Genomic DNA, 27780 nt, shown 5'->3' with positions numbered 1-27780 from the left:
GGTTGGAACAGTAATGGGGCAGTCTCTGGTTGGCACACAGTAATGGGGCAGTCTCTGGTTTGGAGAGTAATGGGGCAGTCTCTAGTTGGCACAGTAATGAAGCAGTCTCTGGTTGGTACAGTAATGGGGCAGTCTCTGGTTGGTACAGTAATGGGGCAGTCTCTGGTTGGTACAGTAATGGGGCAGTCTCTAGTTGGCACAGTAATGAAGCAGTCTCTGATTGGGACAGTAATGGGGCAGTTTCTGGTTTGGAGAGTAATGGGGCAGTCTCTAGTTGGCACAGTAATGAAGCAGTCTCTGGTTGGTACAGTAATGGGGCAGTCTCTGGTTGGTACAGTAATGGGGCAGTCTCTGGTTGGTACAGTAATGGGGCAGTCTCTAGTTGGCACAGTAATGAAGCAGTCTCTGATTGGGACAGTAATGGGGCAGTTTCTGGCTGGGACAGTAATGGGGCAGTGTCTGGTTGGAAGGTGTATGGGGCATCATCTGCCGCTTGCTGCCGGGCTGGTTTGGATTGGCAGACTATATCGACGCCACACAACGTGAGATCTCCTACTATGCTGTGACGTTGCCTTTCTAGGTGGCTGCATCAGGGCAGGAGCATGGCGACACCTATGTGTACTCAGTAATCCTCCATTGCCTACAGAAAACTCAAGAAACCCTTCACAGTGCACGATGCCCGCCCGTGTAGTCACGTGCCCCCTCATGTCTACCACATTAGTGTACGGGGACAAAACACATTGTTTTACAAAACGTCCCGCAGAGCAGCCGCGCGCCCTCACCCAATATGGCGGATTATCCGCTTCCGGTAAATATTATCACACCCTCCTATAGCTGACTTCTCCACGTATCTCCATGGAGACCGCTGCAAACCTAGGCAGCTGAACCGGATATTATCTCTACGGTCTGACCCCGCCCATACCCCAGGCTCCTTTGCGGTTCGGTGAGCTTCCTGCTGCAAGTGCTGCTAGCGGCTCAGTTATCGGTGGCCGTTCAGGTAGGCGGCTGCTGAGTGCCGGATGTTGGGCACATCCCGGGGGCACAGGGAGCGACTCACCCGTCTCTGCTGTGCTGTCATAGGCTTACGTGTCATCAACGGCACGTACTGTCCGCGCCATAACCCGAGCACAGGGTGTACAGTGAGATGTGTGCGCTCCTACCCGGGCACAGGGTGTACAGTGAGATGTGTGCGCTCCTACCCGGGCACAGGGTGTACAGTGAGATGTGTGCCCCTACCCGGGCACAGGGTGTACAGTGAGATGTGTGTCCCTACCCGGGCACAGGGTGTACAGTGAGATGAGTTTTCCCCTACCCGGGCGCAGGGTGTGCAGTGAGATGTGTGCCCCTACCCGGGCACAGGGTGTACAGTGAGATGTGTGCGCCCCTACCCGGGCACAGGGTGTACAGTGAGATGTGTGCGCTCCTACCCGGGCACAGGGTGTACAGTGAGATGTGTGCGCTCCTACCCGGGCACAGGGTGTACAGTGAGATGTGTGCGCTCCTACCCGGGCACAGGGTGTACAGTGAGATGTGTGCCCCTACCCGGGCACAGGGTGTACAGTGAGATGTGTGTCCCTACCCGGGCACAGGGTGTACAGTGAGATGAGTTTTCCCCTACCCGGGCGCAGGGTGTGCAGTGAGATGTGTGCCCCTACCCGGGCACAGGGTGTACAGTGAGATGTGTGCCCCTACCCGGGCACAGGGTGTACAGTGAGATGTGTGCGCCCCTACCCGGGCACAGGGTGTACAGTGAGATGTGTGTCCCTACCCGGGCACAGGGTGTACAGTGAGATGTGTGCCCCTACCCGGGCACAGGGTGTACAGTGAGATGTGTGCCCCTACCCGGGCACAGGGTGTACAGTGAGATGAGTTTTCCCCTACCCGGGCACAGGGTGTACAGTGAGATGTGTGCCCCTACCCGGGCACAGGGTGTACAGTGAGATGTGTGCCCCTACCCGGGCACAGGGTGTACAGTGAGATGTGTGCCCCTACCCGGGCACAGGGTGTACAGTGAGATGTGTGCCCCTACCCGGGCACAGGATGTACAATGAGATGTGTGCGCCCCTACCCGGGCACAGGGTGTACAATGAGATGTGTGCGCTCCTACCCGGGCACAGGGTGTACAGTGAGATGTGTGCCCCTACCCGGGCACAGGGTGTACAGTGAGATGTGTGTCCCTACCCGGGCACAGGGTGTACAGTGAGATGAGTTTTCCCCTACCCGGGCACAGGGTGTACAGTGAGATGTGTGCCCCTACCCGGGCACAGGGTGTACAGTGAGATGTGTGCCCCTACCCGGGCACAGGGTGTACAGTGAGATGTGTGCCCCTACCCGGGCACAGGGTGTACAGTGAGATGTGTGCGCCCCTACCCGGGCACAGGGTGTACAGTGAGATGTGTGTCCCTACCCGGGCACAGGGTGTACAGTGAGATGAGTTTTCCCCTACCCGGGCACAGGGTGTACAGTGAGATGTGTGCCCCTACCCGGGCACAGGGTGTACAGTGAGATGTGTGCCCCTACCCGGGCACAGGGTGTACAGTGAGATGAGTTTTCCCCTACCCGGGCACAGGGTGTACAGTGAGATGTGTGCCCCTACCCGGGCACAGGGTGTACAGTGAGATGTGTGCCCCTACCCGGGCACAGGGTGTACAGTGAGATGTGTGCCCCTACCCGGGCACAGGATGTACAATGAGATGTGTGCGCCCCTACCCGGGCACAGGGTGTACAATGAGATGTGTGCGCTCCTACCCGGGCACAGGGTGTACAGTGAGATGTGTGCCCCTACCCGGGCACAGGGTGTACAGTGAGATGAGTTTTCCCCTACCCGGGCACAGGGTGTACAGTGAGATGTGTGCCCCTACCCGGGCACAGGGTGTACAGTGAGATGTGTGCCCCTACCCGGGCACAGGGTGTACAGTGAGATGTGTGCCCCTACCCGGGCACAGGGTGTACAGTGAGATGTGTGCCCCTACCCGGGCACAGGATGTACAATGAGATGTGTGCGCCCCTACCCGGGCACAGGGTGTACAATGAGATGTGTGCGCTCCTACCCGGGCACAGGGTGTACAGTGAGATGTGTGCCCCTACCCGGGCACAGGGTGTACAGTGAGATGTGTGTCCCTACCCGGGCACAGGGTGTACAGTGAGATGAGTTTTCCCCTACCCGGGCACAGGGTGTACAGTGAGATGTGTGCCCCTACCCGGGCACAGGGTGTACAGTGAGATGTGTGCCCCTACCCGGGCACAGGGTGTACAGTGAGATGTGTGCCCCTACCCGGGCACAGGGTGTACAGTGAGATGTGTGCGCCCCTACCCGGGCACAGGGTGTACAGTGAGATGTGTGTCCCTACCCGGGCACAGGGTGTACAGTGAGATGAGTTTTCCCCTACCCGGGCACAGGGTGTACAGTGAGATGTGTGCCCCTACCCGGGCACAGGGTGTACAGTGAGATGTGTGCCCCTACCCGGGCACAGGGTGTACAGTGAGATGTGTGTGCCCCTACCCGGGCACAGGGTGTACAGTGAGATGTGTGCGCCCCTACCCGGGCACAGGGTGTACAATGAGATGTGTGCCCCTACCCGAGCACAGGGTGTACAGTGAGATGTGTGCCCCTACCCGGGCACAGGATGTACAATGAGATGTGTGCGCTCCTACCCGGGCACAGGGTGTACAATGAGATGTGTGCGCTCCTACCCGGGCACAGGGTGTACAGTGAGATGTGTGCGCTCCTAACCGGGCACAGGATGTACAATGAGATGTGTGCGCTCCTACCCGGGCACAGGGTGTACAATGAGATGTGTGCCCCTACCCGGGCACAGGGTGTACAGTGAGATGTGTGCCCCTACCCGGGCACAGGGTGTACAGTGAGATGTGTGCCCCTACCCGGGCACAGGGTGTACAGTGAGATGTGTGCCCCTACCCGGGCACAGGGTGTACAGTGAGATGTGTGCCCCTACCCGGGCACAGGGTGTACAGTGAGATGTGTGCCCCTACCCGGGCACAGGGTGTACAGTGAGATGTGTGCCCCTACCCGGGCACAGGGTGTACAGTGAGATGTGTGCCCCTACCCGGGCACAGGATGTACAATGAGATGTGTGCGCCCCTACCCGGGCACAGGGTGTACAATGAGATGTGTGCGCTCCTACCCGGGCACAGGGTGTACAGTGAGATGTGTGCCCCTACCCGGGCACAGGGTGTACAGTGAGATGTGTGTCCCTACCCGGGCACAGGGTGTACAGTGAGATGAGTTTTCCCCTACCCGGGCACAGGGTGTACAGTGAGATGTGTGCCCCTACCCGGGCACAGGGTGTACAGTGAGATGTGTGCCCCTACCCGGGCACAGGGTGTACAGTGAGATGTGTGCCCCTACCCGGGCACAGGGTGTACAGTGAGATGTGTGCGCCCCTACCCGGGCACAGGGTGTACAATGAGATGTGTGCCCCTACCCGGGCACAGGGTGTACAGTGAGATGTGTGCCCCTACCCGGGCACAGGGTGTACAGTGAGATGTGTGCGCCCCTACCCGGGCACAGGATGTACAATGAGATGTGTGCGCTCCTACCCGGGCACAGGGTGTACAATGAGATGTGTGCGCTCCTACCCGGGCACAGGGTGTACAGTGAGATGTGTGCGCTCCTACCCGGGCACAGGATGTACAATGAGATGTGTTCCACTACCCGGGCACAGGGTGTACAGTGAGATGTGTGCCCCTACCCGGGCACAGGGTGTACAGTGAGATGTGTGCGCCCCTACCCGGGCACAGGATGTACAATGAGATGTGTGCGCCCCTACCCGGGCACAGGGTGTACAATGAGATGTGTGCGCTCCTACCCGGGCACAGGGTGTACAGTGAGATGTGTGCGCTCCTACCCGGGCACAGGATGTACAATGAGATGTGTTCCACTACCCGGGCACTGGGTGTACAGTGAGATGTGTGCCCTTACCCGGGCACAGGGTGTACAGTGAGATGTGTGCCCCTACCTGGGCACAGGGTGTACAGTGAGATGTGTGCCCTTACCCGGGCACAGGGTGTACAGTGAGATGTGTGCCCTTACCCGGGCACAGGGTGTACAGTGAGATGTGTGCCCTTACCCGGGCACAGGGTGTACAGTGAGATGTGTGCCCTTACCCGGGCACAGGGTGTACAGTGAGATGTGTGCGCCCCTACCCAAGCACAGGGTGTACAGGGACGCAAGTACCCCTTCTATGAGAGAAGTGCCCACATTTAAATGTTATAGAGCATCTACATCCCATGGTGATGTACCTGTGAATAGTCTGCAACTTCCCCGTTGTAATCACTATTCTGCCTACATAGACGGCCCCTCCTGTTATCCAGCGGTGCATTATTTATTTGGAAGGCACAATTATGGCAGTAGTCGTGGCAAAAGATGACGCCATAACATTAGACCACCACTTGCCTCCATCGTGCATATGTGACGTTATAGTCTCCATAGTCTGTGTTGGTGTTTTAGGTTTGGTTAGATTTCATTTTTGTCTGGTTTGGTAATGTTTTTCAGTGTAGACCTCCGATGTGTTCATATTCCCCATGCGCCTAACATATGCAAAACCAAGTTTCTTTTCAGCATGCAATATGCCAGTTTGTCAGCATTGTTTCCACTGTATAGGAAAGCTCTCCTCCATTGTACACGTTATTTTACTCACTTCTATAGTGCTATTAATTCCACAGCGCTTTACAGACATTATTATCACTCTCCCCGATGGGGCTCACAATCTAAATTCCTTATCAGTGTGTCTTTGGAGTGTGAGAGGAAACCCACGCAAAGTCGGGGAGAACATACAAATGCCTTACAGATGTTGTCCATGGTGGGATTTGAACTCAGGACCCCGGCACTGCAAGGCCGCAGTGCTAACCACTGAGCCACCGTGCCGCCCTATGAGCCTTTCTGAAGTATAATTGTAGGTCCTCCTGACATATACCTCCAACATAGGCCCGAAGTGCGATGTGTACACACATACACCTGTCACATTTGGGTTGGTGAGCAGAAGCTGGTAACGTCATTTTCCAGCCATTCTGCATCGCGCTGATCACACTGCCGCTCTGGGTTTCAGAATTGTAATTTAAACACTGTCATCTTTTTCAGAAAAAGAACAATTGAAGTTGTTGCCCAAGATTTCTCAAAACTTACTTTTTGAATGCAGTTTTCCTGCGCTGCTGCTCCTGTAATCGCTGCTGATCTGGGCTTTTCTGCAGCGATGAAGTGCTATCCATGCACATGACCGCTGCAGCCAGTCACGTGCCTCAGCGGTTTTATGTATGGCGGCTACTGATTGGATGTTGCTGTGATGGACATAGATGGTTTGTCATCATTGCTGGAGGAATAAACACAGGGTAGTGTAGATCACAGTGCTGGGGCTATGAAAACGTAAAAGCTGATTTAGGAAAAGGTTAAAAAATGTCATTACTCTTTAATCATAATAATTAGGAATATTGTCATTTATAAGAGTATTTTAGGGTTAGAAAACATAGCTGCTTTTTTCCAACGTTTTGTGTGATATTCTAGGTGAGACCAATTCATTTAAAGAACTACTACGAGTTTTCTTCTTATAACTATACCCCTCTCCAGATCTGATTGTCAGAATATGCTCTTCTACTATACGTGGTGTACTTACACTACCGTTCAAAGGTTTGGGGTCACCCAGACAATTTTGTCTTTTCCATGAAAACTCATACTTTTATTAATCAAATGAGTTGCCAAATGAATTTATAATCTAGTCCAGACATTGACAAGGTTCGAAAAAAAGATTTTTATTTGAAATAATTTTTTCCTTCAAACTTTGCTTGTGTCAAAGAATGCTCCCTTTGCAGCAATTACAGCATTACAGATCTTTGTCATTCTAGCCGTTAATTTGCTGAGGTAATCTGGAGAAATGTCACCCCATGATTTCAGAAGCCCCTCCCACAAGTTGGTTTGGCTTGATGGGCACTTTTTGCGTACCATACGGTCAAGCTGCTCCTGCAACAGCTCAATGGGGTTGAGATCTGGTGACTGCGCTGGCCACTCCATTACAGATGGAATACCAGCTGCCTGCTTCTTCCCTAAATAGTTCTTGTATAATTTGGTGCTGTGCTTTGGGTCATTGTCCTGTTGATGGATGAAATTGGCTCCAATCAAGCGCTGTCCACAGGGTATGGCATGGAGTGGCAAAATTGAGTGATAGCTTTCCTTATTCAAAATCCCACTTACCTTGTACAAATCTCCCACTTTACCAGCACCAAAGCAACCCCAGACCATCAAATTACCTCCACCATGCTTGACAGATGGCGTCAGGCACTCTTCCAGCATCTTTTCAGTTGCATCTCACAAATGTTCTTCTCTGTGATCCAAACACCTCAAACTTGGATTCGTCTGTCCATAACACTTTTTTCCAATCTTCCTCTGTCCAATGTCTGTGTTCTTTTTCCCATATTAATCTTTTCCTTTTATTAGCCAGTCTCGGATATGGCTTTTTCTTTGCCACTCTGCCCTGAAGGCCAGCATCCTGGAGTCGCTTCTTCATTGTAGATGTTGACACTGGCGTTTTGCGTGTACTATTTAATGAAGCTGCCAGTTGAGGACCTGTGAGGCGTCGATTCCTCAAACTACAGACTCTAATGTACTTTTCTTGTTGCTCAGTTGTGCAGCGGGGCCTCCCACTTCGCTTTCTACTCTGGTTAGAGCCTGTTTGTGCTCTCCTCTGAAGGGAGTAGTACACACCGTTGTAGGAAATCTTCAGTTTCTTGGCAACTTCTCTCATGGAATAGCCTTCATTTCCTAGAACAAGAATAGACTGTCGAGTTTCGCATGAAAGTTCTTTTTTTTTTTTTTTCTTTCCATTTTGAGAGTTAAATGGAACCAACAAATGTAATGCTCCAGATTCTCAACTACCTCAAAGGAAGGTCAGGTTTATAGCTTCTCTAATCAGCCAAACTGTTTTCAGCTGTGCTAAAATACTTGCACAAGAGTTTTCAAGGGTATTCTAACCATCCATTAGCCGTCTTACACAGTTAGTAAACACAAAATACCATAAGAACACTGGAGTGATGGTTGTTGGAAATGGGCCTCTATACACCTATGAAGATATTGCATTACAAACCAGATGTTTGCAGCTAAAATAGTCATTTACCACATTAACAATGTATAGAGTGTATTTCTGAATCATTTAATGTCGGCTTCATTGGGAAAAACTGTGCTTTTCTTTCAAAAATAAGGAAATTTCTAAGTGACCCTAAACTTTTGAACGGTAGTATACTTCTATATAATTCATTGTCCTATCTTCTCCCTACCATTTTTAGCTCTTATCCTACGTTTTATTTTTCCATGGCCTGCTAAAATCTCATGATTCATCAGTACAGCATCGCATGACCAGCTAAAGCCAGTACCATCTCATCCTGCTGGTATGTCTCTGATTATCCTTCCTTCTACATTCTTATTTAGCAAATATCCTACATTCAGGGAGACATAACTGTGATCTGCTACATCATAAAAGTAACAGGGGCTGTGCAGACATCATTATTACCTATGATAAGAGCTTCTGTGCAGTACTTCTGTGGTACAGTCCTATCAATTTAATCATATCAGAACTTCTGTTGACTGAGATTGTGATGTAATTCCTGTGTAGAGGGGGCACGTCAGCAGAAGATCATGACCTAATTGAAGAGAATGGATGAATTTGCAGATAGGAAGAAGAAAATAAGGCAATACTAGCTGGATTATGTATATAGGGATACTCGTAACAAATCTGGAGTGCTACTTTAAATGAACATGAGCTGCATATGCAGACACAACCTATGGACAGGTGTAGTGCTGAATAAAATAATCATGGCTTTCCAGTTATCGGGCGACATATATATAGTTTTGTAGAGACATCGAATGGATGTTTGGTTTGCTAGAATAACTAGCTTAATATGTGAATTTATTTATTTTACAGAACTATCTATACTATGGCTGCCGCCACCATAGTGCATGATACATCTGAAGCTGTGGAACTATGTCGTCTGTATGGCCTTTACTTAAAGCCTATCTCAAAAATGATCATCAGCGTAGCGCTCCCTCAACTGAAGCAACCGGGAAAATCCATCTCCAACTGGGAAGTAATGGAACGTCTAAAGGGCATGGTGAATAACCATCAGTTCTCCACTCTACGAATCTCCAAGAGCACCATGGACTTCATACGGTTCGAGGGAGAAGTAGAGAACAAGAGCTTGGTTAAAGCTTTTATAGCCGCTTTGGAAGGGAAGAGCATAAAGCTAAGCGGCTTCTCTGATATTCTGAAAGTTCGAGCTGCCGAATATAAAATAGATTTTCCCACGAGACACGATTGGGACTCTTTCTTTCGAGATGCAGAAGACATGAATGAAAATCTACCCGGAGAGAGACCGGACACCATTCACTTAGAAGGTCTTCCTTGCAAGTGGTTTGCTTCAAAAGATTCTGGGACTGAGAAACCAAGTGAAGACGTACTTGTCAAGGTGTTCAGTCTGTTTGGTGAGATTAGGAATGTGGACATCCCCATGCTTGACCCTTATAGAGAAGAAATGACTGGCAGGAACTTCCATACTTTTAGTTTTGGTGGCCACTTGAACTTTGAAGCCTATGTACAATACAAGGAGTATGTTGGCTTTGTCAAGGCAATGAATGCTCTGCGTGGTATGAAGCTTATGCATAAGGGGGAAGATGGAAAAGCTGTGGCTTGTAATATAAAGGTTTGTAATTGTGTAGTGTTAAGAAGATCACTTCTTTTCTCCTATTACATTTCCCCAGATACTGACTCGGAGCTGCAAACAAGGGTCTCGAGTGGTGCAATTAGCTTATTCCTTATCTAAAAATAATTGTAACATTTCTCAAGGGAGTGTTCAGACATAAGAAGAAGAAATAGCGACCTTAACCTTCACTGCCATGCTTTATAATAACACAAAGGAAAACTGATGGGTGGATGATAGCAGAAAAAGACGTGGACTCGGTCAGAGTGTTCATATCTTTAGCCTTTATCAACTTATTAGCGCACACTAAATATATATGGTATATAGGGTATAATCCAGCCGGATAAATTACAATACAATCCTAGTTCACCACTATAACTTCCATATCCTCAAGTTATCGGATATTTTTTGTGACCTTGTCAAAATGTCACCCAATCCTTTCCATTCATGTGCGACTTCATGCAAATTCATGCTAGCATTTAATGTTTTGAGGCTAAAAGTCCTGATTCAAGCAGAGTCCTTTTAAGGGTGGTCCAATATCTTCTCTGTCAGCCATGGTTACCTCTCCTGATTACCTCCCTACACAGTAACGTTTCTCTCTGCCAAACATTCATGTGTTTTCAATAGGGAGAGAAGGAAAAGCTGCTGTCAGACTTTTCTGGAGGAAGATTATCTCTAGGGAACATATTAGGATAGTGTGTTTAAATTCCTCCTTAGTAGGCCTTCACCAGGTCGGCAGGCAGCGTACCCCCACAAAGTGCTGGCATAGAGGCACTAAGTGCATAAAAAATATATATACAATTTTCTGTAAAATCTAGTTATCCAGTTTTCTGCCCTATTCTCAGCAGTAATATAGGCTTGCTGCCTGCTATCTGGTCCTCTTTTCGCCACTGTTGCTCTTCACATCTCCAGCCTCTTCACTAAGATCCAGGATGTCCGGCCTTGGAGGTCACTGCGTGTTGTAAGGTCGTGAGGTCAAGATGTACACTTCAACTTTATGACGTGCAGTGACCTCTGAAGCCTGGAGGCTTGTGGAAAACCTGTCCTATAGTTTAGAGGCCCGAAATGTGGATCACTATGGCAAAAAGAAGAGAACCGGCTAAAGGTGGGTCAGCATTGAGTTATTAGGTTTTTTGCCAGCTCTGTTCCAACTTGCACACAAATTCGGGTTATGAACAAAACTACAGAATCTATCTAGTTCATGACCCGCTGCTGCCTGTATAGCGATACAATGAGCATTTTACATCTAACTGTGCAGCACGTTCCTTGTGTGGTACTTCCTGGCTGATTAGGCATATAATATAGCATATGTGTTGTCCGTAGTGTGAAAATTGCCCTGGCAGTGAGTGGGTTAAGTCATACACTCAATGAATGGCTTTTCCGGGTGTGGCACATGCTGCATTTTGCTGCATACGTCTGAAACTGCCCTCAGTGGTGGACATATTTGTGGACACATGCAGCAAGCCGCAGCGCATGCGATCAACCGGATTGTATACCTAGAGTAAAACCGTAAACTGCACAGAATGGAATCATTGAAGACTGAAAATGTCTGGATTTCATATCATATGACACATTGAGACCCAGGAGAAAACATTGCTTTATAGCTTTGATTATACATTTGGTAAATGATGCATAAAGTGCAGATTGTGCTCAGGGACATTGCCTGCCTATGGTAGGTCTGGACATACAGACCGTGCACTGTGTATATCGGATATAATCAGGTACGTCCAGATTCCCAATAATACTGATCCCAACGTATGAACGCTGCACCCTAATAGAAAGGGATCTGATCTAGACACAAAATATACAGGAGTAAAAATGTTAACAAATTAGAAAATTAACTTGCTAATAAGATCATTTCCATTGCAATAAAATAATCTATTTCATGGGCATGTTCCCATTTCTTAGGTCTCATTTGACACAACCAAGCACCTGAGCGAAACTTCTATTAAGAAGCGACAACTGGAGCGTCAGAAGTTACAAGAACTAGAACAGAAGCGAGAGGATCAGAAGAGAAAAGAGAAGGAAGCTGAGGAGAGGCAAAAGGAGGAGGAACGGTAAGATCATCTTCACCACTCATCAACCCTTGCCATATCCTCAGTGTTCTAGGGGTTGTACCCTTTCAGATAACGTTCAGGCCCGCTTGCAGTTTGTAGTGATCTGTACTTACCTTCCCCGCATTGCTATTTTTTGCAAACTGCAGATAGGGTCAGTTATTACTTGAAAGGAAATGATCCCTGTTTTAGCATTTAAAGATAATCTACCAGCATATTTTTACACATGAAAGTATGTTATGGCTGTGTAAATGCTTGCACCCAAAGAAAACGAGACCTTTCCAATCGAGATCAGCTGTGCAAGTCATGGGAAATCTAATCTAGAAGCCATATGCACATGAGTCTGGAAGTGCCGCCTGGTTTGGCTATGGTGTGCACATCAGATTTCTCATCAATAGCACAGCAGGTCTGTCCATAAAAGGTACCATCTTTTCTACATACACACCTTGTTCAGCGCCATAAAGTGGCTGTAACCACTGAGAAAGTTTCTGGCAGAAATGCCCCCATAGGTCCCTGTTCTCTCAAAGAGGTGTCCATATGGCCTCCATTGAGCCACAATACTAATGCTGTTTTTTCTTGTTCGCCTTATTGGGGGACACAGAGACCATGGGTGTATGCTGCTGCCACTAGGAGGCTGACACTATGCACAAAAAAAGGTTAGCTCCTCCTCCGCAGTGTACACCCCACCGACCGGCAGGAAGTTCCTCAGTTTAGCTTAGTGTCAGTAGGAGGTGGACACGGGTCTTTTATTAGACCCCTATCTACCTCGTCGTGCGTCGTTCCTTTACAGGTTTCGGAGGGATACAGAGTGAACAGTCACATCCGTACTCCCACAAAGAGACTATGAGTACGGCGTGTACTGCCACCCCGTATCCTCATAGGTCTCCGCGGCAGGACCAGGAGCCTCGCACAGGTGCGTGCCAGCTATACAGACGGTCCTTGCCCCCCGCCTCCCACCATCTCGCCTACCAGAGCCTGACGGTTGGACGAGGCGTGGATTCCATAAAGACGACAGACAGCGTGGGATTCTCAGGTACCTTTATTGTGGCCCCCGGCCTGGGTGAGTATGCGGTCTAGCGGTCCCCCGGCGTTTTCATCCTAAGGCGGTCGCCAGGGGACCACGGTAGGGCCTGCGCGCCCGCTTCTCCCCACGGTCACCGCATCCATGAAGGCCCCTGTTCCTTCGGGCCTTGTTCTGCGCCCCCCCCCCCCCCCCCCCCCCGTTTTTTCTTCATCCCGGCAGGGGTATACAGGGGTCGGGCTGTGGGAAGCGGGGACGCGGCCCGGGGTTGCGGCCCGGTGTTGCGGCGCGTCTTCCGCGTCGACCCCCTGCTGACAGGCGGCCGGCACTATTAATTTAGGCCCCGGCTTCTTCTCGGGCCTACCGCTGCGTCGCGGCCACGCCCCCTGCCCCTTTCTTCTAAGCGGGCTTCTCTCCCGCCCGTCCTAGGCCTTCCCAGCCCCCTTGCCTCACACCAGCCTGCTATTGGACAGCGGGCGGTGCTAAGGGGATCTCTGCGGCGAGCTCCGCCCTTCTCCCTCTGGCAGCGCGCCCTTTCCCTGGTGGTCGCCATCTTCTCAGCCTGCCAGCCGGACCTCGTTCCCTGCCGGTTTTCGGTCGCTGGGCCTTTTTTTTTTCAGCCGGATTGGCCTGGCCTCATCCTGCAGCCAGATCAGAGAGCGTCGCCCTTGGGGACACCGGACCGTGAGTAGCTCTGCACCTGCAGACTGACACCCTTCTCTGCCTTCTGTCCCCCAACCGGCCGGCACTGCCTCTTTTTTCACTATGTCCAACGCTAAGTCTGATCGTACCCGCTCTGCGTCCAGCCCGACGCCGCTCAGGAGCCATCCATAGCCCCAGGGGCGAGTGAGCCCCCCATGCCGGGTTGGGCCTCCTCTCAATCACAGTCAGTGGCAGACCTCATCAAGGTGTCTCAGTCCCTAGTAGCCGTTCTGGACAAGTTGCCCTTGGGAGCTTCGGCGGGACCCAGCACGTCTCAGGACGTCCCATCTGAGCCAGCCAGCGGCAGTCGCAAGAGGCCCAGGCAGGACCTCCAGGCGGAGTCCTCCTCTCGTCCTACCTCACCCCATAGTCCCCAGCAGTCTCCCTCTCGGGCCTCCTCCCCCGAGTCAGGCGAAGCGCTTTCGGAATCGGAAGGGGTCTTAGAGCTGGATTCGGACCAGGATGCGAACATGAAGGTTACGGTGCAAAACCTAATTGCCGCGATTCACCATACCTTTGACATCGCTGACGCCCCTGCGAAATCCTCAGATCAGGAGGTTTCGTCCAGACGGGCGGAAACACCATCCAGGGTGTTTCCCTTCCATTCTGAGTTTGGAAAGATTTTTACAAAGGAGAGAGACGATCCGACCAGACGCTTTCAAAGAGGAAAGCGTCTCGGCGTGCTGTACCAGTTTGCTAAAGAGCTCACGGACAACTGGGCAGCTTCTCCCTCGGTGGACCCTCCCGTGTCCAGACTTTCTAATAATACGGTCCTTCCGCTGTCAGGTGTGGCGTCGCTAAAAGATTCTAATGATTGGATCATAGAATCTCTAGCAAAATCTGCCTTCGAAGCGGCATCAGCAGCGGTATGTCCAGTCTTTGTTTCTAATTGGGCAGCAAAGGCCATATCCACTTGGGCAGATGACCTTCGGCAGGGCATTCTGGATAAGGCACGACCAGAGCATTTGGCTGATCTCGCCAATCAGATTTCCCATGCGGGGGATTATCTGCTTTCTGCCTCCTTGGATGCCGCATCTTGCGCAGTTCAGGCGTCAAGTAACATCGTGGCAATCCGACGTACAATTTGGCTCAAGGCCTGGCAGGCGGACTTGTCCTCTAACAAGTCTCTGACCAATCTGCCTTTTCAGGGAGTGCGTCTCTTCGGATCACAATTGGATCAGATTATTAAGGACGCTACCAGAGGTACGAGTTCTCTTCTCCCCTCCAAGCCTCGCAGACCTCCTCCAAGGCGTCAGTTTCGTCACTTTCGGACTTTCCGCCGTTTCAATACGGCGGAAAACCCTTCCAACCAGCAAAGGCCACAGGCACGTCAGGAAAGAAAGAAGGTTTCCTTCAGGCCCACTCCGTCCTGGCGGTCCCACTCTTCCCAGGGAAGACCGTCCAGATCTACATCTGGACGGTCTACGTCCGCATGACTACCATCGGTCTCCCGTGGGTCCCTTCCAATTGGGAGGTCGACTTCTCTTCTTCAGCGACGTCTGGCTCGCCTCAGTAGAGGACGCTTGGGTCAGAGAGGTTGTATCAACAGGATACAAAATAGAGTTCATTTCTCTTCCACGGGATTGTTTCTTACAATCCCGTCCGCCGAGGGATCCGGCCTAGGTCCCGGGGTGCGGTTCGGCCATCGCCTCTCTTCTCAGTTCCGGGGTGATTGTGCCCGTTCCCGAATCGGAACGCTTCACAGGGTTTTATTCAAACCTGTTTGTGGTGCCGAAAAAGGACGGGACAGTTCGACCCATCTTGGATCTCAAGTTACTCAACAAGAGAGTTCGCCTTCGCCACTTCCGGATGGAGTCAGTTCGCTCGGTAATTGGTTCCATGGAGGAGCAGGAATTCATGGGTTCCATAGACATCCAAGATGCCTATCTACATGTGCCCATATTTCCCGGATATCAGAAGTTCCTGCGGTTTGCAATTCTTCACAAACATTACCAGTTCGTCGCGCTTCCTTTCGGGCTCGCCACCGCTCCCAGAGTCTTCACGAAGATTATGGCGGCGTTGATGGCCTTGTTGAGGATCAGAGGTCTCGTTCTTTTTCCGTACCTCGACGATATCCTGATCAAGGCCCCCTCCTTTCAACAGGCCCGCCTAAGTGTGGCGATCGTTCTAGACACCCTGTCTAGTTTTGGGTGGATCGTCAACCGGGAAAAGTCCTGTCTGGTCCCTACTCAACGCCTTGTGTTTCTGGGCCTTCTGTTCGACACTCGTCGGTCAAGGGTATTTCTCCCACAAGACAAGATTCTTTCCCTGCAGCAGGGCGTGCGATCATTACAGATCACATGATTTCCATCCCTCAGGACAGCCATGAGGGTCCTGGGGAAGATGGTGGCGGTGATAGAGGCAGTTCCCTTTGCCCAATTTCACGCCAGGCCACTCCAGCAGGCCATTTTGTCCAGTTGGAACAGGTCGGCTCTGCCTCTGGATCGTCCGGTTCGCCTTTCCTGCCGGATCAGGCGGTCTCTCAACTGGTGGTTGACGTCTCCCCTCATTCTCTTGGGGCGGTCTTTTCTTCCCGTTCACTGGCAGATTGTCACTACGGACGCCAGCCTCATCGGCTGGGGTGCAGTGTTCTGCAATCACACTGTTCAGGGTCGATGGTCGACTCAGGAATCAGCTCTGCAGATCAATGTCCTAGAGATACGGGCGATCCATCTAGCTCTCGTCCACTGGGAAAGGCGCCTCAAGGGCCTGCCTGTCAGGATTCAGACAGACAATGCCACAGCGGTGGCGTATATCAACCGCCAAGGGGGGACACGGAGTGTCTCAGCCCTGGCGGAAGTGTCCAGAATTCTTCAATGGGCAGAGACCTTTGTTCCAACGATTTCCGCGGTTCACATTCCCGGCGTGGACAACTGGGCCGCCGATTTCCTCAGCCGCGAGGGTCTCGCGGCAGGGGAATGGTCCCTACATCCGGAGGTGTTTCATCTGCTCTGCCGTCGGTGGGGAACCCCGGATGTAGACCTCATGGCATCTCGCCTCAACAGGAAAGTCCCACAATTCGTGTCCAGGTCTCGGGACCCTCTGGCAGTGGGCGCCGACGCTCTGGCCGTCCCTTGGTCACAGTTCGTGCTCCCCTACCTGTTCCCTCCTCTGCCTCTTCTTCCCAAGTTGTTGAAGAAAATCAAAGCAGAGGGGATTCCAGTCATCCTCATCTCCCCGAATTGGCCCAGAAGGTCTTGATTCGCAGACATTGTCAACCTTCTCGCGGACGCCCCCTGGAAGCTTCCCGACAGGCAGATCTGCTGTCTCAAGGCCCGATTTGCCACCCCAATTCTCGGTCGCTCAATTTAACGGCGTGGCTGTTGAGACCGAGGTTTTGAGACGGGCAGGATTCTCTGATCGGGTAATTCATACCATGATCCGCGCCAGCAAGCCTTCTTCTTCGAAGATCTATTACCGTACTTGGAAAGCCTATTTCTCCTGGTGTGAGGCCAATGACATCGCGCCCTTGGTTTTTTTCGCTCCCTTCTATTCTGGCGTTTCTTCAGGCAGGGCTGGATGCGGGGCTTGCTCTCAGTTCCTTGAAGGGTCAAGTTTCGGCACTGTCCATTTTATTTCAGAAAACGCTGGCCTCCCGGCCCCAGGTCAAAACCTTCCTCCAGGGTGTGGCTCACACGGTTCCTCCGTACCAAGCTCCCGTGGATCCTTGGGATCTTAATTTGGTTCTTCAGGTTCTGCAGGGTCCTCCTTTTGAACCTCTCAGGGACGTTTCCCTTTCCCTCCTTTCTTGGAAAGTGGCCTTTCTGGTGGCTATTACCTCCATCCGGCGCGTGTCGGAATTAGCGGTACTTTCTTGCCGCTCTTCTTTCTTGGTCCTTCATCAGGACAAGGTAGTTCTGCGGCCTCCGCCCTCTTTTCTTCCGAAGGTGGTATCTTCGTTTCACCTCAATGAGGACATTGTTCTGCCATCCTTCTGCCCGAGCCCAGCTCACCCTCGGGAGCGGTCTTTGAACAAGCTGGACCTAGTCAGGGCATTGAGAGTCTATCTAGCCCGGACGACTTCCTTGCGGAAGTCAGACTCTCTGTTCATCACCCAGCCTCAAAGGCCACTATTGCGCGCTGGATCAGATCGGCAATTTTGGAGGCATACCGGGTCAAGCATCGAGTGGCCCCTCCAGGGATCAGAGCGCACTCTACCCGGGCGGTGGGTGCCTCCTGGGCGGTGCGCCACAGAGCTTCCGCGCTGCAGCTTTGCAAGGCTGCAACGTGGTCATCGGTTCACACCTTTGTGAAATTCTACAGGGTCCACACCTACGCTTCGGCGGACGCCAGCCTAGGTAGAAGGATTCTGCAGGCTGCGGTGGCGAGTCCACTGGCCTGATGGAAGTTTGTTTCCCACCCCAGGGACTGCTTTGGGACGTCCCATGGTCTCTGTGTCCCCCAATAAGGCGAACGAGAAAACAGGATTTTTTGGGTTGCTTACCGTAAAATCTGTTTCTCGGAGCCTTCATTGGGGGACACAGCACCCTCCCATGTTCTACAACTCCTGTTCTTATGTTTGTCGGTTTGTTACAGTTGAGTTGTTTGTTCTGTTTTCAATCTATTCTGTTACTTCTCCTACTGCTTTCTCACTAACTGAGGAACTTCCTACCGGTCGGTGGGGTGTACACTGCGGAGGAGGAGCTAACCTTTTTTTGTGCATAGTGTCAGCCTCCTAGTGGCAGCAGCATACACCCATGGTCTCTGTGTCCCCCAATGAAGGCTCCGAGAAACAGATTTTACGGTAAGCAACCCAAAAAATCCTGTTTTTGTGGGTATAGGCTGCTGAAATAAAAATGTTGGAGTCACAGTTCTGTTTTTATATAGTGGGAGCTAGTGGAGATATAAATCTGGAGATGATCCAGGCATATACCTCCAATAAACTTCGTAAAACTTTATGAAGAGACCTTACCCATAGTAAAATCACTTCTGTTCCCCTAACGTCAACTTGTTGTCTTTTAGGAAACAGAAAGAACTGGAAGAGCTGGAGAAAGAGAAGAAACGGAAAGATAAGATAAAACGGAAGGAGGAGAAGCAGAGGGAACGGGAAGCTCGCAAGAACAAGAAAAAATTACAAAAACTGCAGGCCGAGGAGCAAAAGAGATTGCAGGAGAAAATCCGATTTGAGGAGAGAAAGCTTTTACTGGCTCAGAGGAATTTACAGTCCATCAGATTAATTGTGGAGCTTCTGAGCAGAGTGAAGGTGAGAGTCGGCTGCATGGATGAGAGTCCAGCGTGGTGTCACGTAACGTCCTGCTGCATACACAGAGATTTAGCAAATATACACAGGTTTTTTGTGTTGCATTTAAACAATTTTGTGCACTATTTCTTTTCACTCCATTTTTTTTCCTCATGTAATTTTCAGTCTTGCTGCCCAGAACATGTCACGCACGGCTACGTTTTATATTCAGCCTAGCTTAAAAGGGGATGCGTGGGAAATGCTTGTCAGCGCTGTCAGCTTGCATACTGTCTGCCTCATCAAGGATATGAGTGAGGCTGCAAAGAAAATGCAGTATTACATGGCGACCATTCATGTGAACGGATATAGAAATTTTTTACGTCTGCACGACATCCGCCATGCATGCGCTGCAGAAGGTTCTTGCAAATCGCCATACATAAAGCAAAAAACACAAATATCCTGAACTAAAAAGTAAAAATATACTGCAAATAATGCATAAAGTTAGTAATAATAATAATAAGGGTATTTAGTAAACATAATTTTGATCAAAACAATGTACAAGCCATCCCGCCACGTCACGGCAACCCTTGTGGGACAGTCCCTACTCTAGTATTTAAAACCTTTTCACTTGCCAAGTGACGTGAATGTGAATAAGGATCGAGCGGCTGAACCACTAATAACAGCTTAGGCCAGACTGGATGGCTTTCCCAGCTCAGAAAAAGGGCGGTCACACCATACATGTACGGCGTGACAATCACGTGGGCTTACTCCAAGCGCCGGCGCAATCAAAAGCCAGGTGTGACAGCTGACACCCTGCTGCAGCACCCACAATCTGTGCGTGCTAGTGCCGATCGCCGGTGTTTTTAATCCCTCTGATGCCACTGTCAATAGTGACAGCTACATCGATAGACATAGCAGTGGGAGGGAGCTCCCTCTGTGCCCTGATCGGCACAACGCAATTGTGTGTTATTGATGGACTCCATGGTGACCCCAGTCCAAGAAATGGCCATGGGATCACCCGGGTACCGTGGCCTGTGTCTGATTCACTGATGTAATGCACTGCAATGAAAAAGCATTAGAGAGTATTAGGTCAGGGTAGGGAAAGTTTAAAAAAAAAAAAAAAAAAAAGTTATTAGAAAAACTGATAAAATCACAAAATAAAGTACAAAAAAAAATATTTATTTGATATTGCCATATCCAGAACTGTCCGATCTGTAAAACTGTACTACTAGTTAACCCCTAAGGGAACACCGTAAAAAAAAGTGGCAAAAAACTTTTCTTTTTCAGCATACCGTTAAACGAAAAGTGGACTAAAACAGGATCAAAAGTCGAATGTAAACAAAAAAATAAAGCCGTCATACAGCTTTAACAGCGGAAAAGTAAAAAGGTATAGCTCTTAGAATAAAGCGGTGCAAAAACTACCGTATATACTCAAGTATAAGCCATCCTGAGTATAAAAAAAAAATGGGTAAACTTATTGACTCGAGTATAAGCCGGGTATGCATTGTCCCCTGCCCCTGTCATGGTATCCATGGCTCGCCTGTCCCTGTCCTTGTATGCATGTCTTCCCCGTTGCTGTCCTGGTATGCATGGCTCTTTATCCCCTATCCTTGTATGCATGATTCCTGTTAAAAAAAAAAAATAAAAACACATCCTATTTACCTGCCTGCGCGCCCTTGCAGCATCTCGTTCCGGCCGCTAGCACCAGCAGCTGTTCCGGCCGAGCGATCACGTGGTACCGCTCATTAAAGTAATGAATATTTACTCCACGCCTATGGGAGTGGAGATGCGTGCATATTCATTACCTTAATGAGCGGGGCCATGTGATCACTCGGCCGGAAGAGCTGCTGTCGCTGGAACGAACGAGATGCAGTGCCAGCAAACAGGGCGCGCAGGTAGGCGAGTATGATGTGTGCTGGAAGCCAGCGGCTGGCACTGTGCACAATTACAGCAGTGGCACAGGCTTTGGCCACAGCCTCCAGCTCCTGCCTCTATGACCCGCTGCTCCGCCGCTCTCCTGACCCCGCCGGCTCCTGCCTCTGTGACCCGCTGCTCTGTCGCTCCCCCCGCTGGCCCGCTGGGACAATTGACTCGTGTATAAGCCGAGGAGGGCGTTTTCAGCACAAAAAATGTGATGAAAAACCTTTCTTATACACGAATATATGTAATATTCTTTTCTCTGCAAAATACTTCATATTGTGTAAAAGCGCCAAAACACAAAAATAAAAATATAAATGTGATATCACTGTAATCGTACTGACCCGAAGAATAAAATTGTTTTATCATTTTTACCACACTGTGAACAGCATTAAGAAAAAAAAACACTCTTCCTGAATTGCTGTTTTTTGTTCCTTCTGCCTCCCAAACATCGGCAGAGAAAGCAATCAAAGAGCATTGTGCCTGAAAATGATACCAATAAAAAATGTCAACTTGTCCCACAAAAATCAAGTCCTCTGTTTACTCTGTCTGAACAAATATAGAAAAATTATAGCTCTTAAAATATGGCGATGCAAAAGCTTTGTTTTGCAAAAAAAAAGCGTTTTTTATAGTATGCAGCCAAACAAACACTATATAAATCTATCGCTGTAATCGCACCAACCCAAAGAATAAAGTCGCCTAATCACTTGTACCGCATGAGGAACAGCGTAAAAAAAAATAAAATCAATTCGTCACCTGCTGTTGATTTGTTCATTTTGCTTCCAAAAGATCGCAGTAAGACTCAGCTCACATTTATCTTATGATCCTAGCAAAGAGTAAACAGATGAACGGCATACTAGGGCACACAAATCACCACATTTATCTTATGCTGAGCGCTTACACCGAGGTTTCGGTATAAATCTTTGAAATACGTGATTCTGATGGAACTCCCAGCAAAAATATTCTCTATAATGAGGCAGATAGTGTCCACAGTGCCTCTATCTGGCCGCCACAATTTTGTGCTTTTCCGGAAAAAAAAAAAAGACATTGCTGAACAGAGGCCAGACGGAGTCCGGACTAACTCTGCTGCCTCATTCCAGTGAATGGATCCTTTGGGGGTCTCATCTGAATCAACGTCACTTGCAGACATGGAAACAAGTAAGTGCTCCGCGTAGTTATACGTTAAATGGTTTGTAAAATGTTCTCAACAAAAACTTCAATTCAGTTCACAAGAAAGTCCCCATTCAGGCCCGTCATCTGTTAATGTAAATATAGGAGGCTTCCACGTTACTGGTACTACAAAGGCTCTGGAAAAGCTAAATGTCTCCACCCCCCCCCCCCCCCCCAAAAGAAATCCAGTGAATTCTGCATTCACATTTCCAAATGTCCCCCTCATTTTTGAGCCCCACAGTGTACCGAAACCGAAGGTATCATCCACGTTTGGCATTTCTGTTGCAATGAGAACCCTCCTAATTTACAGGTGCATGTCTCCAGGAGCACAAGCTGGGCAGAATGTGTGGGCACTAATATGGCAGATGTGCAATTTTCACTCAGGAGCATACACTACTGCTTGTTTCTGGCAAACACCCATGGAGTTAAAATCATAACTACACCTGTAGATGAATTCCCAGAGGGATGTAATTTCTAAAATGAGGCCACTTAAAGGGGGATTCTGCTTTTCTAGCACTTGGGGCTCTGTATATGTGGTCTGTAAACTATTCAAGGATAATTTGTTCTCCAAGAGTTAACTAGCGCTCTGTCCATCCTGAGTCTCACCGTGTGGCTAAGCAGTACTGTAAACCCACAAATGGGGTATTGTCACTTTCAACAGAAATTGTGTGACAGTTTTTGGTGCCATTTCCCCACCCTTACCCCTGTTTGACAATGTAAAATTTGGGGCTAAACCTACATTTTTGTGGTTAAAATGTTCTTTTTCCCTCACCTCCCAATGGTGTTAAATTCTGTGAGACACCCATGGAAATTATACCCCTTTGGGAATTTATCTACAGGTGTAGTGATGATTTTGACTCCATGGTTCTTTTCCAGAAATAAGCAGCAGTGAATGTTGCTGAGTGAAAATTGCAAACCTCTGTTGTAGTGACCAGTACATTGTAGTGACCAGTACGTTATGCCCAGCTCATGCTTCTGAAGACACATACCCATAAATTAGGTGACCTCTCATCGCTCAGAAAAGCCAAACATGTGGACACTATATGTGATTTAGACACGCTGGGGCTCGGAAGGGAAAGGGCATTTGGAAGAGGGAGCATGGAATTTAATGAATTTTTTTTTTTTTGAGGGGCAAGGAATCGTTTCACTTTTCCAGAGCCTTTGAGCAACCAGTAACATGGAAACCCACTATATTGCCATTGTCACATAACGGACCTGAGTGGGGACTTGCTTTTTTTTTTTTTTTTTTGTGGATTGAGTTGAATCTTTTATGGCGAACATATTACATAACATTTGGGATCACATTTATCTAGCGCTCAACGCTGACCACTTGCTCTGGGGTTTCCATCTAAATCTCCAAATAACATTATTCAGATGAAATCCCCCAATGGATCCATTCATTATAGTGGGGCAGCAGAGTTACTCTGGACCGCGCTTTTAAGTACACTTAAAAAGACACACCACTGGATCTTAGGCGAGATGGCGTCCACAGTGCCTCCATCTGCCTCATTAGAGGGAATTTTCCTCTGTGGGCTCCATTTCAGTCACATAGTTCAGAGATTTGCTCAGAAACCCCGGTGCAAGCGCAGCGCGTAGGATAAATGTGCGCCAAGCCTTACTGCGATATTTGGGAGGCAGAAAGAAAAAATGAGCAGTAGGTGACCATTTGGTTTTATTTTTTACGTCGTTCCTCGTGCAGTATAAGTGATGTGGTGACTTTAGTCTTCGGGTCGATGCGATTACAGCGATACCAGATTTATATTGGGTTTTTATGTTTGGCTGCTGTCAGACACTAAAGGACTTGTTTTATAAAGTTTTTTGCATCGCCATTATTCTGATTTCTGTCATATTTACATATTTCGGCCAACAGACAGTCATGCGAGGACTTGTTTTTTTGTGGGATTAGTTGACATTTTTATTGGTACCATTTTCAGACACATGACATTTTTTAATAACCTATAAAGTTGTCCACATACCCAGATGGGACATACCCCTAAGCCACAATCTAGAAAACCAACATACAGAAAAAGTTATGGAATCAATGGTTGCCAAAGAAGATATTAAGAGGCAAAAATCCATAAAGAAGTAAGGGTTTTGTGCAAATCAATACAAATTTTATTCAATACATATAATAGACAATGACATGGTGTAAAAATAAGATAAAAAAGATAACAGCTAAAATGAGCCAGAAGAGGTTACTGGCAAGAGAAGCCACCTGCTATGTGGTACAAAAAATAATAAGACCCAATGGTTATAAGAAATAGGTACAATACAATTCACAGAACCATAGATGCAATTCCTGGAATGAATGCAATCAGGCATAAAAATCTGCCATTTCAATAAAGTGCTCTGTGCGTATTGCTACTGTGAAAATTATCAAAAAAATGACCAAAGATAAAGATATTAAGTATAAATCAAATATAGCTGTGTGATATTACCTTGAGACATAATAATCAGAGAGCGGGCGTGCACGCGGGACACAGGAGAGCCTCGACACGCGTTTCACCTCCTTGGCTTCGTTACGTGTTTCTAGAAAGTGCGATTTAAATGCCGCTGTCAGAGATTGACTGCGGCATTTAGATCACGATTACACCTGCGGCTGTTAGAGGCACATGTCAGTTATTTAAAACAGCTGACATGTGCTGGGAAAGATGTGGGCTCAGCGCCAGAGCTCTTATCAAAGGGAGGGATTCCAACGTGGGCGTATTACGCTCAACGTCTGAAAGGGGTTAAAAATAAAAAATGAATTGGTAATCTTGCAATTTTTACAGCAATCACCTAGCTTTTTTTTAAGACCACATGCTTTAAACAACAGGGCTCTTGTGCAGTGTTGTGACAAGTGACCTTGGCACACAGTCAGCACTGGTGTCACTGTCCTCACCTTCGGACAAATTGAACATAAAGAGGAAGTCCAGGCTTTAGCTGATCCTGTACTTCCTCTTTATGTTCCATTTGTTCCAAAAGCGGGCCAAGGTCACATGTCACAACACACGCGAGAGCCTGGGGGAGAGCAAGTGCCGACACTGAGGGCACAACGCCAGCACTGGAAGTCAGTAGAAGAAGTTGTCCAATTAGTGGACTACTTCTTTTAAGCCCCCGTTAATCCCACAGTTGCCAAAGGATGAAGGCATGAAAGTGTTAACACTCATAGTCCTATCTTTTCTGCAATTACATGTGTCAGTACAGTTTTTTAATGGTCTTTCGCCTTGTTTTACAGGCTACAAAGATTCGTGAACAGGAGGAGAAGGAAGCAGAGAGACTTCGCCTTTTGGAGCTGGAAGAGCGGAGAAGACAACAGGAGGCAGAACTGAGGCGAGTAGAGGAAGAGAAGCAACGAACTCTGAGTTTACACAGGAAGGAGAGGGAGTTGAGAGAAAAGTTGGTGAACAGTCTACTCAACAGGAACCTGGCCTCTGCATCTCAAGTGAAAGAAGACTTTAATCCTCAGCAGATTTACCCTCTCAATCCCAGTAAAAACCTCCCCCGTGACCCACCCGTGAATTACGTCACATCTACCTCAACACAAACGCCACCGGACTATGAGCCACTCAGGCCTTACATCAGCTATGCAAATTCATCTCTTCATGCTGTAAATGGAGTCTGCACAGAAGACCCCCACGTCCAGGATTACAACCAGGTGAATGTCCTGGACCCAGGGCGACCCCTGTACTCACTTACCAGCATTCTAGGCAATAAGATGGTGCATCATGAAAACTCAGCAAGTAAAGATCCAGATTTAAAGGAGGAGGAGAGGGAAACACGTCACAGTGGAGCCGATGTAGACGACGCGCCCAGACAGACGAAAGCTGCTAAGTACAGTCACACTCAGGACACAGAGCGCAGGCAGAAGACCAAATACAAACGAGACTTGAATAGAGAAGATGACCACAGAAAGGTGAAGAAATCACATAAAAAGCATTCCTCTAAGGATCACAGCCCACGGAGAAGTGTCAGCTCTGAACGTAGCAAAAACAAAGGTAGAGAGAAGGTTAGGTACAGTCATAAGGAGAAGAAGCATCACCGCAGATCTTACAGCAAGGACAGGAGATCCTGGAGTAGTTGACTGTCCTCTGTCTCTAGCATGGCACCTGGGTGAAAAGCTTCTTCACTTCAGTGTCTCTGTTTAAAAAACAGAACAAAAACTGAATAACGTGACAGTAAGTGAAAGAAGCAAAGCTTCGGTGCTGCTAGCATGGAATCAGATGTCCGTCAGAGATATCTGAGACAGACTGGTTGTTAAGGAGGCTCCTAAACAAAGGCGAACAGCAAACAACCAGGCCAGCCCAATTATGCAGCTCACAGCTGATTAACAGCGTCACACATTGTCCATATTGGTCAGATAATTATAGAAATGTATCTCTCTGTAGAACCACTTTAAACTTGAAGTTGCTGTGGCTGGTCTCCATCAAGAACTGTACATATCAATGAGTTTGTTTTTTTTTGTTGTTCCTTCAGATCCATTTCCGTTTACTTACATTTCAAGTTTTACTAAAAATGACACACATACTTTTTTTTTTTTTAAAGAAGATCTGTCACCAGAATTAGAGTACAAACTGCATAAAATATTGAAGAGTACACTTAGTGATGGCAAGGATAGTAGTGTACTTTCTCAGAAAATCCATGCTAACTTGGCTGTATAGTTCTTGAACATTTTTTCAACTGATAAAATGCTTACATTTACATCAGTTTGGAAAATAATAAAATGACTATACTGACATGGATTTTTAAAGTGAGTGCACCATTTCTTGCAGTCTAACGTTGCTCTGAGAGAAGGATGTTTTTCTAGAGTCTGATCAAGGCCTCAAGTCGAGGTAGAAACAGGTTACCCTTGTGTCAATAAGTTAATTTGCTGGGTTCCTATGCCATTCGGTTCAGCATAAGGCTGTTTTCACATTTGCATATGGAGGAATGCGGACTTCCTTCGTGAAGCTTCGCCCACGGCCGCACCTCCTCCGGTCAGCTCCGTCGGCATGCGGCCTGCGCCGAACGCAACGTGTTGCATTTTGGTGCGGTCGCCATACCGTCAAAATGACGCATGCGGCGGCATCCGCATACATCCACACGGCCTGCATACCCAATGCTAAAGATAGGGTACGCATGCTGACGGAGGCGGAGCTGACCGGAGGAGGTTTGGCCATGGGCAGAGTTTCAGAGAGGAAGCCCGCATCCCTCCGCAGCTCCTCCATACGCAAATGTGAAACCAGCCTAAGTGCAGCGCTTGCTAGCGCCTTCCAGTGCTTCCACTGTGAGCCTGTTTTTTTTTTTCTATTGAGTCAGATTCAGAAATGATAGACCTGTTTAGTGTATGGAGTTTATTTTGTGGAATCTGGTGGCAGATCCTCTAACTCCTAGTGGATTTGGTTTTAGGGACCACGTAGGATTGCAGAGCTAGATTCTAGATCTGGCTAATAAATAAAATATTTATTTTTCTCTTACGTAAAACAATGAGTGCTCTGTTTTATTTCCATTGGGGTTAATACTTTATGCTGATTTCTTTCTATGATATATGATAGGAGTAGATCTTGGATATGTTTCAAAAGGAAAATCCATGAAGTTTTGTGAACTGTATATGGGCTATGCTCTTCAGTAGGCTACACTATGGCAATACTTCGATTCTACATCTTCTCTTTCTGTCTTTTATCTTCGTAAATGCTTTTACGCCAAAAATGACTGAAGTCTTCTGGGAATGATATCTTTCTAGACAGAAAAATTTATGTTTGCAAACTTTTTTGTTAAGAAAAATTAGGCCAACGCTACTTGTGCTTCAAAATATTAAAATAAGCGACATTAACCTACTGAACACCTCCCCTTCAGCACTGCTCCCTCACTGATTTTTGGTGACAGGTGTACAGTGCTGATGCCACGTGTGCAATGCTTTGTTGCAGTGGTCACATGTTCTAAATCTGGCATAAGCAGCTTTTACCCCATTTTCTAATTAAAACGCACAACACCTTCTTTAAAAGGATTGTCCAATGAATAAAGTACATTTTAATCAATACATCTTTGAATAATAATAAGATCCATAATTATATGTGTTA

At 48.3% G+C, this 27780-nt stretch overlaps 1 protein-coding gene across 2 annotated transcripts; it reads left to right on the top strand.

The window, feature by feature from the left end:
• Nucleotides 1–862: 862 nt before the first annotated feature.
• Nucleotides 863–27187, top strand: AKAP17A (A-kinase anchoring protein 17A). Of its 2 annotated transcripts, XM_073565932.1 has the most exons (6): nt 874–997; nt 8293–8394; nt 8928–9702; nt 11608–11756; nt 18439–18679; nt 24960–27187. In XM_073565932.1, exons 3-6 carry the CDS (start codon nt 8941–8943, stop codon nt 25803–25805), a joined length of 1998 nt encoding a protein of 665 aa, XP_073422033.1. In that variant the 5' UTR covers nt 874–997; nt 8293–8394; nt 8928–8940; the 3' UTR covers nt 25806–27187. The 2 variants fall into 2 exon arrangements, with proteins under 2 accessions (XP_073422034.1, XP_073422033.1); XM_073565933.1 differs by lacking the exon at nt 8293–8394 and having other exon boundaries at nt 863–997.
• Nucleotides 27188–27780: the final 593 nt, after the last annotated feature.

The sequence above is a fragment of the Dendrobates tinctorius genome, unplaced genomic scaffold, assembly GCF_039654945.1.
Source record: "Dendrobates tinctorius isolate UK_male_01 unplaced genomic scaffold, ASM3965494v1 ptg000016l, whole genome shotgun sequence".
In the NCBI taxonomy this organism is placed as follows: domain Eukaryota; kingdom Metazoa; phylum Chordata; class Amphibia; order Anura; family Dendrobatidae; genus Dendrobates; species Dendrobates tinctorius.
The sequence above is the reverse complement of the archived record's forward strand: the minus strand, read 5'-3'. Positions and strand labels throughout refer to the sequence as shown.